The sequence below is a fragment of the Chiroxiphia lanceolata genome, chromosome 11, assembly GCF_009829145.1.
Source record: "Chiroxiphia lanceolata isolate bChiLan1 chromosome 11, bChiLan1.pri, whole genome shotgun sequence".
Classification (NCBI taxonomy): domain Eukaryota; kingdom Metazoa; phylum Chordata; class Aves; order Passeriformes; family Pipridae; genus Chiroxiphia; species Chiroxiphia lanceolata.
In genome coordinates this window covers 10,180,103-10,200,365 of record NC_045647.1, presented here as the reverse complement: position 1 = coordinate 10,200,365, position 20,263 = coordinate 10,180,103, and the positions used below count along the sequence as shown (strand labels likewise).

The 20,263-nt window shown below is 45.5% G+C and overlaps 1 protein-coding gene across 7 annotated transcripts in view; it reads right to left on the bottom strand.

Annotated features, from left to right (window-relative positions):
• Window positions 1-20,263, bottom strand: part of GRIP2 (glutamate receptor interacting protein 2) — a 280,221-nt gene that overhangs the window by 18,275 nt on the left and 241,683 nt on the right. For all 7 annotated transcript variants that reach the window (XM_032699233.1, XM_032699234.1, XM_032699235.1 and 4 more), the window contains 6 exons: window positions 15,520-15,665; window positions 14,781-14,861; window positions 6,298-6,364; window positions 5,343-5,488; window positions 4,909-5,053; window positions 451-590 (listed from right to left, as the gene is read on the bottom strand). In XM_032699233.1, the coding sequence (XP_032555124.1) occupies window positions 451-590; window positions 4,909-5,053; window positions 5,343-5,488; window positions 6,298-6,364; window positions 14,781-14,861; window positions 15,520-15,665 (725 nt within the window). The remainder of the gene's footprint in view (window positions 1-450; window positions 591-4,908; window positions 5,054-5,342; window positions 5,489-6,297; window positions 6,365-14,780; window positions 14,862-15,519; window positions 15,666-20,263) is intronic.

Genomic DNA, 20,263 nt, shown 5'->3' with positions numbered 1-20,263 from the left:
TTTTCAAAAAGCTGAATTAAAGGTGGGGTTTTTTCATGGATTCCACCAGCTCAGAGTCCCTTTGCTAATTCTTGAGGGTTATACTTTTTAAAATCCCACATTCTTCTACTTTTAAAAGCAAATTCTGCTTCACTTCTGTGTGAAACACCCACACAGACAGGGAATGGCAACAACACTACAAGCTGTCAATCTGAAATAAAAATTAATATCATCAATAAACCTGCTGTTTCACCTTTTCCCAGCATCACAGAGAGCCCCTGGGTTGCCTTTTCTTTCCTCTCTGAGTCAGAAGGTCAAGAAACACACACCTTTTCCCTCTGTGCCTGGACACCCATGACCACACTGCCTCATGTCACCTTTCACAGCACATGCACTGCTTACTCCACTGCCTGGGGTCCCTGCTGGGGTGTGCCTTTGCCCTCCCACCCCAAACCAGGCTCCCCAGCTCACTCTCTGTCTGCTTCTTGATCTTCAGGGTGACCGTCTCTCCTGCCATCTGCAGCAGGTGAATGGCCTCGCTCAGCGGTTTGCCCTTGAGGCTCACGTTATTGATCGCTAATATCCGGTCGCCGATGTGGATGGCTCCAGTCCTGGAGAGAAAAGGCACTGTCAGAAACTCCAGAGAAGTAATTTGCCTCTACAAGACAGGACATTCAGTTGTCACTCGACAAAAGAGCACGTTAACTTTCAGGACTTCCAAATATGTCTTTGTTTTCTCTTGATACACTGTATACACCTACAGATGTACACATCACCACCAGGAATCTGGGTCCTCCCCATCTTCCATGTGTACACACACACACAAATACACATGGGAACATATGAATTCCACAAAATCCCAGGCCCCTCGGGGACTGGAACTGCAGACCAGTTTACACTCAAATCTCTTCAAAACCATGTGGTTAAAAGCACAAGCATTTCCAGTGTGTGGTGTCCACTCATCATCACACATGGAACTGAAGGACGTGTTCACACTGACAGAAAGAAACTATGAGACAAACCTAGAAACCTATTGAAAAAAACCCAATACCAAAATGGCTCAACACACATTACAGGTGCAAGCTTGAGCTGAACCAGTTGCAGTTTGTGACATGTAGAGTTCACCCTTACACAGCTACACTCCTGTGACTTTCTCCATCAGCTCTGGAAGAGGTTGCTGTGTTTCACTGCACAACCACACTCCAGCATTGGCTATTGCTCTCAGATAGGTAAATCCTTGGGTTTCAGCAACAGCCAGGAGCAAGCTAACAAGTCACAGCAACTCTCTCCCTTCTCCGCCATCCTTCCCCTTTGTGTCTGCTCGCAGACAGGGACTCAGTTTGCCTCTCCTGGTGTTGCTGCAGCTCCAGGAAGAGCAGGCAGGGCAGGATGTGTTCATCACTAGAGCAGGTTGCCAAGGCAGGAGCTCAGGCTCACCACTGGCTGGACCAAGCTCACCACACTCACACTGCAGCTCCCCATCACCAGCACATGAAAGCAGCAACTACCTCCTACAACAGAGCGTGAGGTTCTGCTATCAGGGACCTGTGTGATGGAGCCAGGAGGAGATGCAAATCTGGACTGCAATATCTTTTTGTCCATGGCAATGTGCCTCTCTCAGGTTACATCTCCAAATTGGACTGCTGCTCCTGCAGAACTGGAATTTGATATCTTGTCGCAGGTAAAAGAGCTGCTTGGTTTTCCCCAAAATAGCAAACTTTTGTAGGCATACTGTGAGTACATCAACTCAGCAAATGCAGCCACACAGCGGGCAGGATTGCTCAGGCTCTGCTTCTGCTGCTCCTGGGGTATTCGAGCAGTGCCACGATGGTGCTATCAGCCACTAGATGTCCGTCTTGTCCCACCCAAATAAGCCTGGAAGAGCCGTCAGGGAAAACTTGTGCATTCAAATAAATTACAGATCAAACTGGAACCGAAGTATATCTCTTAAAAGTTTCATCTACATAATCAAAAACATCAAGCTAAACTGCTGGCAGTTTATCCAGCAGTAGATCCTTCGCTCACTGCAGTGCTTCAGCATTTGAGGATCTCCTGCTGTATTCCTGAACCCGGCACGGGGACACACCTCCTACCCAAGAAATCAGCCCAATCACCCGCCTCCGAACAACATGACTGCTCTGCAGTAACTGTGAAAGTCCCTCAGCAGGGAAAAATACAGAAACAATTAAAGAGAAAGGTCATGTTCTGACCTTGTTTTGCTTCAAGGGGGAGAAGGCAAATCAAAGTCCAGTTCTCTCAGCTCCCCGAGCGAGGACAAGCAGACAGAATCTGAGCAGGAGTGACAGAGAAAACAAGTTTCTAGCTTATGACCCTCGTGCCTCTCCATCACTACCAACAGTCCTTATTTCACCTCAAACACAAAGCAGCCCGAGGGGGTGTGTGCTATACGTTCCCTTTTGCTCAGAAGGCACATGCAAGAGTAGGATCAAGCAACAGGTAAGTGGAAAGGTGTAAAAGGGGCTGCAAGCACTTCCCAGCAAGCACTGGAGAAGAGGTAGCTGCATGCATGTGCTAGGAATTTACTTGGCACATGGGCACACAGGCAGGGCCATCATCCCTTTTCCTCCCTGCCAACGTGAGTTAGTGGTGGACACTTCTGGACCAAACTCTCCTGCTGCAACCCCCATCTAATTGAGTAGGAGGCACTAAAGGAGGCTGGTCAGGCACTTTAAAGTGTCAGCGATAGCCCAAAATTACTCTTGGACAACCATTGCACCTCGACCAGAATCGAACAACGTTGTTCAGGCACCCTCCTTTCCTCAAGAAGGTACACAAGTCCCATAGCACAGGCTTAAGCCACCTGCAGGCACTGAAGGAGGGGAAACAGAGAACAATACAGGAGAGAGCCACAGCTCAACACCAATCCAACAGCCTGAGCTGCCTTTGTAGGTTTCTATAAGATCAGACACTTATAAGGAGAAGAATGTTCAAGGTCAAGATAAAACCTAAGTCATCTGAATCTGAAGGCTTGGGCAGCCTGTCACCCACTGTGACATGCATGTGACAGATCCTAGAGGACACCTTGCCTTCCCCATTGCCAGCAGCCTGAGCCACAGCACAGACCTTCACTTGAGCCTCTCTAAGAATGATCAGTGCATTCCTGCTATCAGATGCTGGGATCTGGCCCACCCTGTGTCAGTGCTGCCAAAACATGTCCTGCACTCCAGCTCTCTGTCCTTCAGAAACCTCTCCCACATTCAGAGCCTGGCTAAGGGCACCTGTGACACAGAGGAAGGTAGTGATGTCAGGAAAGGGACAATTTAGGGTAACACAAGGAGCACCCCTCTTCCCTTGACAAGGTCAAGTCACTCCCTTCTGTTACTCGCAGGAGAAAAAAATGCACCTTTCCCACAGTCAGCCTTCATCCCAGCGCTCCTCACCCTCCCTGCAGGGAGCCAAGGTTACCCCGAGACATCCCTGTGCTGCTCTGAGCCCAGGCTGCTCCTGTGCACAGGCACTGCTGTTTGCTAATCAGCCACAGTGAACATGCTGAACAGCTCCATTGCTCTTCTCCCAAGGCTTTTCCTTCCCCACTGCCTGCCCACTCCTGATCAAAATTCAGTAGTACCGCAGCACCTGCCTGCACTACGTTTCTCCACAGAGCAGTCACCGATGTGTATCTGAGTTTGAAGGAGGAACAGCCATGGCACTGCAAAGGGAAATGAGATCAGCAAGGGTACGAGACTGTCTTCTGACACCTGACAGTGTTTGAGCTGGCTGTCCTTAACCTCTCTCACGCTGGGCTGCAGGTGCAGTGCAGAACTGCTATGCAGAAAAGCCTCGGATACTCTGTGGCTATTATTTCATAGGGAAAAAGACTAAATCCTACAGTGCTGGTAGTAATATAAAATCCTCAAAGAAAAGAATCACTAATGACTAAGTCCATCCCTCTTCTTTCCCAGGAGACACAGACATTCTGCATTCTGCACCAAAGGGAAGCAATGCAAAGGCACAGCAGTGTGTTGAGAGCTCTGAGAACCCAACACAGAAAGAGGCACTGAGCTGTTTCACAGCTAAGAGAGAGTGAGGGCTTGAAACAGCAAGACCCAAAAGGCCAGATCTGCAGTCAAACCTCCCCCAGGTCTTGCACTTTACACCTGTTTGTTCTGGGTTTTTTTGCTGCTGTTCTGCCTGTCAGGCAGCAAAAAGTAAAGAGACCCTTAGAGAAGCATGAGTCAGGACTGCTGAAATGATCCATTTACAAGTCACAGCTACATACAGACAGATTAATTAAGATACAGTGTATGACTCAGTTCCACCTTATACTCTCAGGAATGTCCTGATCCTTTAAATCCCACGCATGCACATATATTCAGACACAGGCACACACACAGTCCTCCCCAGTCGCTGAAGGTAAATCTGCTCCTACGTTCATGCAGTATAAATGCCTGATGCTTGGGCACACCAGCCCTGCACTGAGATACCTCACATGTAACAGACTAAGCAACCAGCAAGGACAGGTCAGAAGACACCCAAGACCTCTGGTTTCAGCAGGACACACCACTGCAATGGCCATAAACCACAGTTTAGCAACAGGGGAGTCCTGGACAGAGACTATGGTGATTTCATGGGCAGGCTGGGCACATTCGTGACATAAGGTGTGCATGGCAAATCTCAGACCAGGAAGTAACTCTGTGGAAGAGGGGCAGATAAATATGTATTCAGGGCTGCAGAATTCAACTGACTCACTGGATCTGACTTTTCCTGAAGTGCCTTGTTTTGAGCCTCTCCCATTGCCCCAACAGCACAGTCCCAACCACCCTGCTTCATATCACATGATACCTTCAGAGCATCTTTCATTCTCAGCAGGCTAAAACACCAAAGAGAAGTTTATGACAGCATGGGAAATTTGGCACGGTTCAAGACCCGTTCTCAAACCAATTCAACCACTCTGCCCCCAAACCTCACCTCTCTGCCAGACCTCGTTTAGTCAAGCCCGAAATGACAATGGGATCAAAAGGTTCCTCCGTCCCAGAGATGGTTATTCCCAAGGGGCCACCGTACCGCTTCAGCTCCACTGTGTAGATAATGGCACCAGTTGTCTCCTGCTCATCTGAAAGAGAAAACAGGAATGCTGAACTTTTTTAGTCTCCCATATGAAAGCAGTCACAGCAAAGACTTGCAGCACTTCGAAGCAAAAGCTGGAAGTCTTCAGCCATGCTCATACCAAATAGGATTTTAACCTTCCAGACATCATTTAAGGGCAGAATAACAAAAATAGACTATAATCAATTGGAAAGCGGTGACCGGACAGCAGCAGTCCTTATCTTTGTTAGTTTGCGCTACCTACTGGGAATGTCATTACAGTGGACTGGCACCATTTTGCATCAGGATTTCTGTACCAGAGTTATCTTCATCCTTCCTAATCTTCAATTTGACCAGGTCTTCACACTGCCTTAAAATCTGCACAGCATCCTCCATTGAGCAATTGTCGAGTCGGATGTTATCAATGGCTAACAGCTTGTCTCCCGGCTCCAAGGTGCCAGTTCTGCATGGAGAGGAAAAGAAAACTAAAAGTACATTTGTATTTGCCTTTCAGATCCCACGACACATTCAGTTCTGCAGTGGAAATTGCAATATTAACTTTTTACTGTCCTTGATCTTTTCTGGGAAACAACCATGAACTGAGTCTGGGACAACTGTAATTTAAAGAGAGGAAGTTTGTGTAGACCATGTATCAACACAGAACCAGGCAGGAAGATTAGATATACATCCTGGGTAACCTACAGCACTGAAAATGCCTGTTGTTTAACTGACAGATATTCTACCTCTTATGGAAACTCCTGTGTGAGCACTCAGAAATGAGCCCTGCACTGCACTAAATCCCCCTGAAAGCCTTGCTATGAGGTGTTGGGATCAGAGGTGAAGTCAATAAATGCTGAGTTATTTGCACAGTTCTCCACCAGTGCCCATAATTCACTCACTCTGTTCACCCGAGCAGGAACTGAGACATGGCAAACTACCTGATGAGCCATAGCACCTCATGGGATATATGAAGCCCTTTACCACATGCTCTTAAATGCTAAAAATCCATCTCCTAGAGAATCAGCAGACATCTGAACCAGTGCCCTGGCCACATTCTCTATTAGCTCAACTCTACTTGCTTCAGAACAGACAGTTTTACTGCAAACCCTATTGTGGTCTAAAACAAACCTCTAGGGTTGAGATTTCCTTGGATGCTGGCAAAATCCAGACCCAAGTGCTACTGCTTGGGCTTCATTCTACTTCTCTGGTAGAGATTCTACCTATCATGGATGGACATTTTGCAGTTTGACAGACAGGAAATTCAGCACTCACCTGTGTGCGACGCTCCCCTTCTTGATGTCAGAGATGATCAGAGGATCCCCAGGTTTTCTGCTTGCAGCTGCAAGAGAGAGACATGGCCACAAAGCTTGGCATAGAGTCTGCTGTCCAGGACGAGGATGGTTAAGGGGGACAAGGAGACGTAAGGAGAGGGGATTTATATCCCCTTCACAAAACAATGCTTCACACTTAAACTCTGGAAGTCACACCAAAAAAAAAAAAGTATTAAATCCCTGCAAAAGTTGTTTGGTTGCCCTTTGCCCATGTTAGTTTTCTTTGCACTCCTCCTGAAGAGAGGACATGGGGTATCCAGCAGCAAGAGGGTGGCACTGCCCAATTCCAGCACTATCAAACAGTTAGTCACCTACACCTTGAACACGAGGCAAGTGAGCCAGTGGCTGTGGCAGCAGTCAGACATTAGCACTGCTGCTAGAGAGCACCCAGCACAGCCTTGTGCTTAATTACAAGCATTTCTGTGTTCTTGAAGTGGGCTGGGACATTCCAGGTTGAAAATTAACCAGGAAAAATTAGACAAAGCACTGCTTTCCAGCTGGTTCAGCTCCCCAAGTCACTTTATCATACAACCGGATGAATCAGGGCTGGTCTGTGCTGGAGCTGGAGGAGGTGGTTTCCAGCTCTTCTCTCCTACCCGACCCTGATAACTTTTTCAGCCCACGAGAGATGTGAGTATGCATCTCTGGGAGCATTTGCATTTTCAAATTTGCCTGCAAGACCTGCTGCTCTCCCGAGAAACCCAAGAGAGATTTATGACTCGAACCCCTCCTGACCTCTTTGTCATCCACACACCAAACATACGCCAAGAGCATCCTTTCCACCCCGCATCACTCCCTGCTGCCTTGCTATGGGAATTGCATTGCCTCATTTAAAGTTGACAGAGTTTCTCAGCTTCTCACAAAAACTGTGTGGGAAGGAAGAAACTCACAGCATCTGAACATATCAGGTGCAGGTCAGAGATTAAAATATCTGTGAGGCACGTGGCACCAACTACACGAAGATCCACCTGCCTGAACAGCAGTTAGAGAGCACCCAGAAAGTCAGACATAATACGTCCTTACCATCCTCTCTGCTCTAGATTTTTCTGTTGTTTACATTCACTTATGAGATTTAAAAACATATGCGCTAACCCAACACCTTTAAGGATACCCTGTCCCAGAAATAGCTAAACCTTCTGTACTGAGCAGAACAAAAAGACAGCCAGTCTTAGATGTGGCAGGGTTGAGTATCAAAGTGAGGTCAGACAGCGAAGAGCAGATCGTGACTGATTTTATAATGATTTTATAATCCCAACAATGCAACTGCTGAATGGTACAGAGCCTGGAGGAATTGTCTTCCTCATGTCTTACTGGAGTGTGGTGCCAGACAATTTTGGACAGGGCACTCATGTTCAGCTTCCGGACATGGATCGAAAAGAAGGGAATGCGTTGAGGAGATTCCCTGAGGGCTTGTGCCTGTATTCAACCTGTCCACAGCATGGACCAGACTGCAGATAGAACCACACACACTGGGCAGAGCTGAACAGTGGGAAGGAAGGATGGGGTGCAGAAACCCACATGCTGACTGGGAAGACCACACACCATGGACTAACAGCACAGGAGATAGAGATGTGACAACCTGATAATTACTGTTGCAATAACTATTGCTGTTCTCTTTTTCAGTATAGGAAATGTATTTGCTGCTGACAGAGGTGTACAATGTGGTGGTCTGAGCAATGGTGAGGGGAGGCCCTGTGAGCACACCTTGAGACCTGGGTCAGGATGGCATTGCTGCATGTTTAATTACTCCCTAGCCTGGTTCTGTCAAAACCATCCAGGTTAGCAAAAATACTTTTCCCTGCAAGGTTTGTTTACTCGTTTCAAAGCAAAGGCAGTGTGACAGAAAGGGGTTAGGGAGGATCTCCACAGTCCTGGTGGCAGATTGGGGATGGCCATCTCTAACCTGGCACAGCCACAGCTGGAATGACATGTCCAGAGACCATGAACACTCAAAAAGAGGGAGAAAAAGAATTAAAAAAGAAAGCAAGCAAGTATAGACAACAACATGACTCAAGCTCTGCAGAAATTATGTCTACCTCAGCATCTGCCTTGCAAGCCTTGAGACAAATGGAGGGATCCTGCCCACAGTCAGTCTCTGAGCAGAGAATGAGACCTCGTCCTTCTGCAGCTCCACAATTGGTGTCAGCACTGAACACAGCAAAAGCTTCCCATATTAGAAGCATGGGAAACAAACCAAGTACTTTGTCCATTAGGAAACAAAGTAAGTTTTAAGGGGAAATCATCCTGGGTTTTGTTTGTGGGGTTTTTTTCAAGTTTTGCTCTCAAAATCGATTTTCTTGAGACATCAGCTAAATGGAAGAGCCATGTTCAACTGCATACAACTGTCCCTACCAACAGAGCACCCAAATTTTAATAAATGGCAGCCCTCTGTCTTAAATAATCATCATAGAATCACCATAAAATGGCTTGGGTCGGAAGGGACCTTAAAGATCATCTCATTCCAACCCCCCGCCATGGGCAGGAACACCTTCCACTAGACCAGGTTACTCAGAGCCCCATCAAAACTGTCCTTGAACACTTCCAGGCATGGGGCATCATCACATTGCATAATCACCTACTGTAAAATGCAAAGACCATCAAGAGTGAAGGGTAAGTTAAAGAGACTTAATGAATAACCATTCTCTCAAAAGGTGTAAGATACAAAATTAAGATAATGAAATCTCACAGCACAAAACAGTCATTTCCTGTTCATTCTAAGAATTAGTAGCCTCTAACTCCATTAATTCACCTTTAGCACTCCCAAGCCCTTCCTGGCGCTCCAGCAGAGAACCCAGATGGGCTCTCTGTCCATCTACTGGGATCAGGTTGCCCTGACCACTCGTGGGACCCACATTTTTAACCACCCTGGGCCACTCACACAGGTGACAATGTCCCTCTGTGTAACAACTGCCTGTCTAAAGGTGAGAAAGCTGCAATTTCACTGAAGTGGTGGCTCAGTCCAGGCCAGAGCCATTAGATACACAGATCCTCAGTGAGGGTTAGGGTTGGATATGGTTGGATAAACCATTTCCAATTTGCCTGCAATTAAAAAAACACCACTTAAACTACATTACAATTTTATTAGGGCTGTGGTCTTTGGCATTAAGACACTTGCACAGGAGAATAAAGCCTCTTTATCCATTCATTTCTGCTGTTAATGTGGTTATTTCCCTTCAAAGGACATTTGCCTTGGTAACTCTGCTGCAGGAAGACATGGTTTGGACACCCAACCTTGCCTCTGGGTCTTGCCTTCCAGTGTGTGAAATAGACATGGCAGCAAAGAAAGTCAAGGGAAGAGATGGATGGAGGCACAAATGCAGGAGCTGGTGTGCAGAAACCCATGCATGCTTTCAGCAGGCATTTTGGTTGTGGCCTCCACTCGCCAGGGCAAACCACTTCAGGTGGAAACAGACTCTTTTTCAGATACATTTGTATTTTTGGTGGGTTTACCAGTACAAAAGATAAGTTTAAAACTGCTCCAGTGGCCCAGAGAAAGCTCCATAAATCAACAGCTGTTGAAGGTAGAAGCATGTGTTGGGGGAGAAACTTGAAACGAAAACACTGCTTGGCGGTGGTGACAGGACAGTGATAAAAAGGTGAATTGATCAATACTGTTATTTACTTTTTATAAATTGCTTTCAGTCTCTCACCACCTCTGCTGGGATTCTGGCTCGCTCGGTGTTTACGCTGTGATGGATGATGAGGCCAGGAACACGTGTCCGGTTTGTGTTTTTAACAGAATGCATAATGACTTGTATTGGTAAATTATTCCCTACAAGGAGCATGAGCACATATTTCACAGGCATCAACCCGTTATAAATGCCCTTCGTTATTGACTAAGCCAAAGCAACACTCTGCAAGTGTGTAATTAAAGAAATTGCTATACTGCCATAAGAAGCTTTCAAATAAGAAAGCGTTCTTAAATTGGAAACAACAAACAAAATCAGAAACCAAATAATCTCAGGATAGCTAAGGAATGAAAAGAGGAAAAAAACAAATCAGAACTGATTACAAAAAGCAGCAGTGAAAATCAAATTCTCAGTACCAAACTTTTTCCTCTACCATTCATTAAGTTTAGCAGCAGGTGCATAAATTATCAGTGCCTCCAGCAGGATATCTGCCCCATCACAGATCTACTTCCTTTCCCAATCTCCAGGTGGCAAAACCAGATCAGAATATCCCACTTGGATAAAAGCACCAGAGTGAATCAGCTGCAAATCTCAGCTGAAGCTGCTGTGTGAGCGAGGGGTAGGACAGGCGGTGCCGGGCTCGCTGCCTCTTGTGGACACGCTCTGCCAGGCTGGTGGGAGGGCACAGGCTAATCCAGCACCAGCAAAACTAGATTTGCTCAGCTCACAAATCCATCTTCTCACTAGGACAGTGATTACACTGCTTAAGCGACTTAATCGAAGTTATCTATCTACCCAAATTCCGGTTTTATCACCTGCAAGCGGATATACTGCCTCCTCCTTATCTGCAGTACTTCACACCAAGGGCACAGGAATTGATTTGTTAAGATATAGAAAGGCAATTTGATAAACATGCTATATAAAGCATTAATGCATATCTAAAATGAATAGTAATTTCAGTATCTCTTTAAACAGCAACATCAACACACCCGTACCCTATGGTGAATGTCACAACTAGCCCTTGGAGAAGATATTTGAGACAGGAAAAAAAAATACCCTCTCAACACAAAAAGCAATCAACTATCATTTTCCAGCAGCTAATAACAAATCCATATCTTATTTTAAGAGGTTAGGTATTGAACGAAAAAGAATACATGACTATTAGCTTCTCGCTGTTGGAGATTTTAATTTGTAAGAAATTTATAGAAAACCTACAAAGGCATAACAGCATCATTAGAACTAAATTCAGCCAGCAAGATGAGAGCATTTGAGGCATGTGTTCTGCAAATGGAGATGGTAGTTCAGGCTAACAAGAGTCAAATCTTCACATCCCTGTGTCAAACTCTCAGTTTGCACATCTTTGCAACCTCACCATTCAGAGCCTCAGAGGTCCCTGCAAACAAGTGAGTTTCAGAGTCTGCACAGCTCTCAAAGCAAAAAGGAGCACACTTTGCTCTTCAGTCAGAGCAGCTGTTTTATAGAAAATTGCCCTTCTCCCTGGGATAGAGGCCGAGACACTGGAGTTTGGAGAAAATGAGAGCAGTTTAGCTGACCTCGTGTCCCCTCACCCCTGGACGATACAAATGCAGCAGCACACACGGAGCAATTTCAGTGCTTTTCATTTAGCACATGTAGGAGACTGACATGAGGCTTGAGGGCACTGAGGTCCCTCAGAAATACAGAGCACAGTCAGTGAGAGACTCACCCTTTGGATTTTCTAGTCATCCTTTGGGGAATGGAAGGGGAAACAGTGCTATTTGTATGTATTTCCGTCACACACCTTGACTTCCTGCATTCCTTTGCCACACTGTGAGCAGAAGGAAGAAAACTATCCGTGCTCACAGACCACAACTGGGGACTCACCCAGTTGAGCCTTCTCTTTCTGGAAAACCCTGAGACTTCTGAGAAGATTAAATGCCCTCAGCAAACATCTGCCCCTACCAGGAGCAAGCGCAGCCCCTCTTTGTATATTCATCCCAGAACCAGCAGTCTGCCCTCCTCATACACAAACCTCCTGGGTTTTCAGCCCTTTTATGAGCATTTCCAGCAGATGTATGGTTTCTCCTGCAGTCAGCTCCATTACATGAATTCTTCCAACACATCCATCACGAATCCTGCTCTCTCCCCCTTTACTTAGTCCATCTCCGAATTAGCTCTGAGAGCCACAGCACAGCAAGAACTTGATCACATTTATTTCTGTAGTGCTCCTCTGATGAGGTCGTAACACTTTCTGCCCGTGTAAGAAGGCAGAGGCAAACCTTCCTAGGCAGAGGAATTAACTACAGATGAGCCAGCTGAAGCCCAGAGGTAAAACTCAAGGAAAGCAACTCATCTTACATCTGCAGCACAGCCAGACCACAAAGGTTATGAATAAACCCAATTCTGTGGCCACAACAGTGCAGAAGGTCTTTTACTGACCCCTCCACCTTGTCATCTACCTCAGCTGCCCCAGTTTTACCGAGTAGGGAACAATAATCCAATGTAAGAGGTCAGTAAACCAAGTACCCTACTTTAAAGCAGTTGTAATATACTTTTCCATGCCAGAAGGAAAGCTGTAAAAACTGTTTCTAGATTAATACAAGCATTCAAATCAGCAGAACTGGGAGGAACTGAGCAAAACAGAGAAGAGTTATTTTTACCTCTTTTCTTTTGCTGCTTGCATCACACTCCTGCATGCATCCCATGTCTCTGCAGGAGGTACTTAACATAAGGCTGCTTACTTTGGTTCTAATATTTGAAACTGGTATATTTATCTGCCTGGTCAGAGGCAGAGTGACAAAATGATGATCTGATTTGCTAAGAGTCATGTGGACATAGGTTTATACAGACTAATGTATGAAAACAGAATTAGGATTCAGCTAGTATTTCATCCTTGCCACTGCATTTTCTGGGTGCCTGTCTTTTGCTCCATTTGTAAATATAATTTTGGCTTTGAATCAGCAAAGGACTGAAATGTATTTTAAGTTTCTGTGTATGCATTACTTGAACAATGTCCTGCAAACATGTTCAACAATCAGAAAGATCAAACCTTTTATAGTGTCAAAAAACTGCTTTGTAGTTGGATAATAAGCATCTATTTAAAACCCAGAGGTCAGTTTTTCGTTACTAGTGGTGATTTCAAAAAAATACGTGAAATCAATTTTTTAACAAATTTCAAATTAAAACCTTTCCAACATAAAAATATGTTTGAAGTGTAAATGCACATCTGAAGCAGATCCCATTAAAGTGAGACTTCACAAATAAAATCTAATTCTTCCGAGCAACTCCCAGGCGAATTTAGCTCTCCAGCCCCAGACACAAACTAAACTTTGACACTTGAAAGGAGTAAAATCCTGGCCTTGCACAAGCCAGAAGTTTTTTGCTACCAGATCCATTGTCCTAGGTTGCTACCTGAGACTGGAATGCCAAGGCAGTGGGCAGGGTAGCAGGTTGGAACCCAGCACAGGCTGCACTGTTCCCTGCTCCCCCGCCAGTGAAATGCCACTATGGACACCCTGCTGCCTTCAGAAAGCACTTTGATGTCTTCAGACAGTAATTGCTACCAAGCCAAATGTTAAATACTGTGCTGTTATTTCTCAGGACTGTCCTCACGGTACAAATAGGGGAAGCAGAGAAGAGGGAGAAGAAATATTACAGGCTGCAAAGCCATCATCTTGTTGATGTTCAAGTCACTCCTGAGAATCGTCCCACTTAGACCAGAACACCTCCAATTAACTTGCTAACTAATGCTGTAAATGTCAAGAGGTAATTACAAATAGCTTATCTATTTTAATGAAATCTAGTTTTAAAGCGTCCCTTGTGACTCCATTCTCCAGACACAGCTGGGTCCATGCTCCTGAGGGCTTAGACACAAGATCCCATTACTGCAGTCTCACAAGCTGCTCTGTTTCAGATGGGAGGTGGTGGCAGCCCTGGTCATGGCAAATCTGAGATGATTCAACTTTGTTTACCCTGAACAGTGAAAGAGGGATGAAAGACTTGAGACTTGCTTGGATTTGCCATAAAGCAAAAATTCACTGATGCCAGGCATAACAAGACCCCAAGACGGCTAGAAATTTGGGATGGATATGCCTATATCATCCCCCTACAGCATCCTCTCCAAAAAGGCCAAAATGTCTTTAAATGAAAAACTCAGAGGAGAAACAAAGACAATTAATCAAGAGTGAGAAGAGAGAAAAGAAAGAAAAATGTTTGTCACATTCTCTCAGAGCACACCAAATCCTGGCACACAGATCTCCTCCTCTGTGGCTGGAGTTACTCAGTGCAACAATTCCTGGCAAACTCTGCCCAGCACTCTCCTGTCCTTAAAGTGCCTTCCTCCCCCCTGTAAGACACATCATCCTCTTCATGCTCCTTCTCCCCCTCCTCCTGGCAGTTTCCCCTTTCCACCCTTCAAGCTGTGGGTTCACCTCTCACTTGCTCTCCTCCTCCACCTCTCCCTGTAAAGGTCTCACCATATCCAGGCAATTCTTTTTTTAAAAGAACATAATACAACTGTGAGCAAGGAAATAAAAATAATATTACTAATAATATAGTATTAGTCTACAACACACTTCAGTTAATCCATTGAAAAACATCCTTTGCTCCAACCCTTCAGGCAGCTACTTTTCTTTGCAGCCACCAGCTCATGGAGGCAGGAACCACACATCTGATTCAGTTTGGGATAAACCACGAGCACTGAGAGGGCTATGGAAACCCCACATAATCTTCTCTCTCTCCATTGGGGCCCTCTGATGTACCAGGGTGGAAAGCAACAGCTCTTGCAGCTGCTAGTGCAAGACTGAGCAATACTTACAGCTGATTGTAATTCCAAGCTCTACACCTCTTTTCTTGGGCAATTTAACATGGAAAGTACCGCTGCTGGGTATGACAGACTCTATAAAACCAAAAACAGACAAGAAAAGAGAAAAGGAGAAAAAAGAGAGTTTTCAGTTGCATGGATGGCTTCTTCAGAACCAAGAAAACACACCCATAAAGCTCTGCTCTGTTGGTTCAAATAAGGTTATCTGAGGCCCTGTGGACTTAAGGTTGAAATTTGGATTCTCATCAAAAATACATGCTCTGAACATCAAGTGCTCACATCATGATGAATTTTGAGATTGAAGCGTCTCTATCAACGTAAAAGGAAAAAACTTTAAACCTTTTTTTTTTTAATATAAAGCTGCACTTTACCCTCAGCTATTAGCTTTGACTCCCTCCTGGCTTCAAGGCCATAAATTAATATAAATATTATTCATATTAATGGGCCAATATTTGAAGTGCAGGTGTCCTCTTCATCTGCTCCTTAGGTTTATCTCAGCCAAATGGTGAGGACAAAACATTTATGAAAGGATCAGAAAAAAAGCCCTCCATCCTGGTGCACATTAGAGAACAAGAAGAAATGGAAAAGGTCATCACAGGGCTTCTCACTCTTCCCTCTGAGCTCTAGCAGAAACCTCACATATTTGTGTGAATACAGTCCCTCCTACAGGTCAGCAAAGGCACTGGAAGAGTCCTGCTGGTAGTGATGAGCAGCAATTCCTTTGGCAACGTACCTGCGACATCGAACTCGATCTCGAGCACCACTTTGTTGGTGAGCGCGGCATCGCGCAGGAGCTGGTTGGCCTCCTCCATGGTCCCGTCCTCAGTCGCGATGCCATTGATAGAAAGGACTCTGTCTCCTACCTGTAGCAGCCCACACCTGCAGTTCACAGTGGGAAAAGAGGGAATGGGAACAAGGAGGCAAGGAAAAAGAGGAAAGGAGGAGAAAAACAACCCCACAACCAGCCATGAGTTACTTTTGCCAGGCCAATCTGTTACAAGACATACAAAGTAGTGACAAATCCTACAGAAGTGGTCCCAAAGAGAAAATAACTCATTTTGCAAAGCCTGTCCCAGCATCCCTGGAAGGGCACAAGGAAGCAAACCCTTGTGGTTTTCTAAAGTTCAGACATGCTTTGGTCCTAAATAACCATTTCTGGTCACATTTCCTGCAACATCCAGGGGGGAAAAAGAAGTAACCCTCATCTTCCTAAAAGTCAACACCATAGCTGAGAGATGAGAGTGATAAATGCAAAGGCATGTGCTCTCCTTCCCTATCCAACCGTACACGACTCTTCCCATGCCCCTGCACCCTCTGGAACACAAACAGCACTGAAAATTGTACAGATTCCTCTGCCTAATATATGGTGAATACTGAAGCTACAATCCAATAAACTCACCAAAATGTCTCAGCAAATTGGATAAGCATTTATCCCTTCTAATTGTATTTCTGGAAGCCAAATGTACATTAATACTGTTTAACTGCCTCGAAAGGCCAATATTATTCTGATGTGACGGCCTGACAATACAAGCACAACCAACCCTTTGGGGCTTTTGGTTTAGACCACTTTCTCCAGAAACAGAGATCAGCAGGTTTTTTACTTTGGAAGAAGAACGTGATGGTAAGGCTACGTTAGAGATGTACTGCTACAGCACGGTTTGTCTCTCAGGACCCATTTTTATAAGCAATGGTTTTTTCACACATGAACCACTACATTCCTACGTTCACTATCCATACACACTCCTCTTTTTTTTTAAATATACTGCAACACCAGCACAATGATCCTCCAAGTTATCTCCCAGAGCTCACCTGAGCTGGCCTGTGGCTCTGCAAAATCAAGACTGCTGTGTTCCCTGTGACTGGCCATGGGAAACTGCTCATCTTCTCATCTTCCTTCTCTTCTATCAGTTGTTTGCTACAACCACATCTTTTCAGACTTTCCACTCATCACCTGTCTAGAAGGCTGTTCACTTGAGCAGAGCTTGGGAAACCAAATTCACCATTAATGGAAACTACAGAGTGGTCGCCAAAATAGGTTGAGGGTTATGGCATCAAGTCTGAGGTTCACCTCAACATCTGGAGTTATTTTACCACAAAGGTTTTCCAGAAGATATCAATCATCTTGTTTTGAGCCTTCTCCAGAGAACCTTTATTCCCCTCCTGCATAATGATCAAACACATTCTTTGCCTTCTCCTTCCTTCCACTGATACCTCACAGAGGACAGCTTGTTTTTCACTAAACCTTCCAGTCACTCTTCGTTCACTCACACCCAATTCAATTGTAAGAAAACACAGTACCACAGCTCCCAGGTACACGAAGAGAACATCAAAGGCAACGGACACTGACTGTATTATTCACCTCCAAACAACAGGATGTGTATGAAAGGCTGGGTTATCAAGAAAAAGTACGTACACCTGAATTCAAGAAAAATGAACAAGCACAACAGTTTGTGCCGGTGGCCCATCAAAAGCTGAGATATGAACAAGTTTGGAAAGAGCCTAGGGAGATTATTTTACTGGTAGGAAGGTATTAAACTTGCAGTATATTTACACTGCTGCCTGAGTTCATGGCATCCATGTAAAAACGACAGCTATTTTATGAGATGTAAATTCAGAATTTGTTTGTTTGTTGAAGGAGACTCGGATTAGAACAGACAACTCAATGATGTATAAATGAATCCACCCTTGTGAATAAATTACATCAAGTTTAATTACAGTCCTTTACTGGACTTGTGGCTATGCAGCCACATAGATGCACTTAGAAATATCAGCTTATAAATATAAAGATGGTACAGAGTATAACAGAGATGACTCCTCTGCCACCCAGAGCTCTTTCGCTATGGCCCAAATGTACCTTTTGCAAAGGAGGGATCAACAGCTGCATCACTCAGACATCACTGTCATCTCAAGGTCACACAAGGACACAATCCATTTTGACACCACTGTTGCAGTCACAAGGGCTGGGAGCTCACAGGATACTTTTATACTGCATAAAAGCAAACCTTTGCCACTTTTCCCACCAGAGCTGCCTTCTCACAAAACAACTGTTTCTTGTGTTTCTTCACTCAGGGTAGATTTGCCTGGGTGTTTTACGGCCAACAGCTCTGTTAGGTCAGAAGCATTTTATTTCTTTTACTATTAGCCTCAGTCAATCACAGCTGATTCAGCCCCGGTCTTGCAGGTTTATAAAAGTTTGTGGAGTGAAGCCACAACCTTCTGGCTCCTTCTGCAAGTGCAAGGAGGCCTGGTGTGCCTTATTAACCCTTCAGAATCATACGGGAGACATAGGTTTCCAGCTGTCATGTGCCCTTGCACTGGGAGCAGAGCCTGGGGAGCCAAGGGTCTTGCAGAGCTCTCCTTAGCTCTACAAGAATCTTCGGACAATTTTCCCAAAGAGAAGGCATCTGTCTCAGAGGTGCTCAGTCTGACATCAGAGCTTACAAAGCGCTTTGAGATTATGGGAGCAGAAGTGTTTTAAAATCAGAAAGAACAAGACTACAGGCATCTCCTGAAGTGAAAGGCAGCCCTATGGATGTGTTGGAGCCCATGATGGGAATGTCTCTCTGGAGTTGCAGACATTTGCATTTGCCATGACTCATTTCTTGGGCCTAAAGACAGCAACAGAGCAGCAGAGGTGTCTCACTAGATACAGAGCAGCACATATTCAAGCCTTGGGCAGGATATGCACTGAAGAGCTCACTCAGCATCATCAGATTCTGCGTGATCACTCCAGCTGTGGGAGAGCAGCTGTGACAGTGGCCACAGTGCCGGCTGCAGAAACCGATCCATCGTGCCCTTACAATGCCCCGAGTTGGCCTGCACAGGTCAGATGTGCACATCTGTGTGGGTATCCACATCTGTGTCTGCACACTGGTGAGTGGATCTCCACCCCCACTGGATCAAAGCTTTGCTGACAGCTTCAGCCAGCTGCTAAACTTTGCTTTTGCAAACTACTCATACTCAAAAGCCAGAAACACAATGATCAAACAACTGTGTCTGAGCAGAGCTGGAAAACATGTAACTCAGCAGGAAGCATTGATTTTGGATACTAGGATGGAGAAGTCGGATACTCTCCCTCTGTTGCCAATGACAGCTGGGGGAGGAAGGACACAAAAGCTGTGTGCTTCAAGGCAGCCAAGAGGGATTGTCAGGCTTCTTCCCCTTCTACCTTCCTTGCTGATAACAGGGGCTGAATCACTGTCTCACTTGGAATCCAAAGGCTTCATCTTGCACCCAGAAAACAAAACAACAGGTGGGGAGGAAGGTCTATTAGAAGCTATTTGCAGTAAAACAAATCACAAGTCAGGTGGGTGAGAGCTTTTGCTTCAAATCGCCTGCCACAAGCTAACAAAGCAGACAATAAATGTGAGGGCAGCCCAACCTCCCTGAAAAGAGGATGATGCCATGCTCCTCCCTGGTAGTACTCACACTTGCTGGACACCCCAGAAGCAGCTCCTCCACAGCAAGCCAGACGGACAAAGCAAGTGTGAGTCACACGCTTGTACAACAGCACATTCAGATCCACAGGTTTTGCAGACTGTTTGTGAACATCCAGGTCAGACCCAGGCTGCTAAGCCTGATCCCTGTATCCCCACAGCTCACCTTTTTGGCAAAGAGCAACAACTGCAGCACAAGAAAGAGCACAGCCCAGCTTGAGCCAGGAGCCAAGCTTGGCAAGGGGGAGGAAAATAGCTCTAATGTCTTGGGCTGCAGCAGAACCTCTCAGGGAATAAGGTATCCTGAATGATGGAGCAAAGAGCTCTGTGGAATACCAAGACACAAAAAGTGAAATGAAAACATAAAACTGCCACCTACTCTTCACTGCAAATCCAGTGCACTTATCAGTTCAAGATGGGGAGGAAAGAGTGTTTTCCTGCCAATGAGAAGGAGCAGTATGGTTTAGGAAAGAACAAAACATACAGCAGAGATTTAATCCCCAAATCAAATCCAGGCTGCAAATGCAGAGAGGATTGCTCCCGGTCACCAGAAAGTGGCAGACAGGAGAGCATGAATGCTGCTGGGGGGGCAGCCTGTGTGACACACTGGAGCCAAGCAGGACTGCACTGCCAGTCTGTGCTTTCACTCCAGGCTTGGCAAGAGGATAAAGCAAAGCCAGGAGGATTTCAGCACATCTCCTTCATCCCCCAGGACAGCAGGTTTTGATCCTGTCTGACTTATAAAAGGAGTTTGGTACTTTGCAATGTGAGCCAAACTCTCCCTGGCAATCAAGGATTAAAAAAAAAAACAGGCAAACCACCGTCACCTTTATTTTTGAACCCTGTTTGGAAACAAACAAATAAACAAAAGGCATATTAGGCTTAGAAATCTCTCTTAACCTGCACCAGGACAGCTCCTTTTCCTGAGCCAGATGCTTGTCCCTGTCCTCCTGCAGACAAAAGCACCAGGCACTCATGCTCCACCTTGCCTCTGCACCTGGAGAAGCTACAACACAGAGATTGGTCTGCACAGCAAGGACT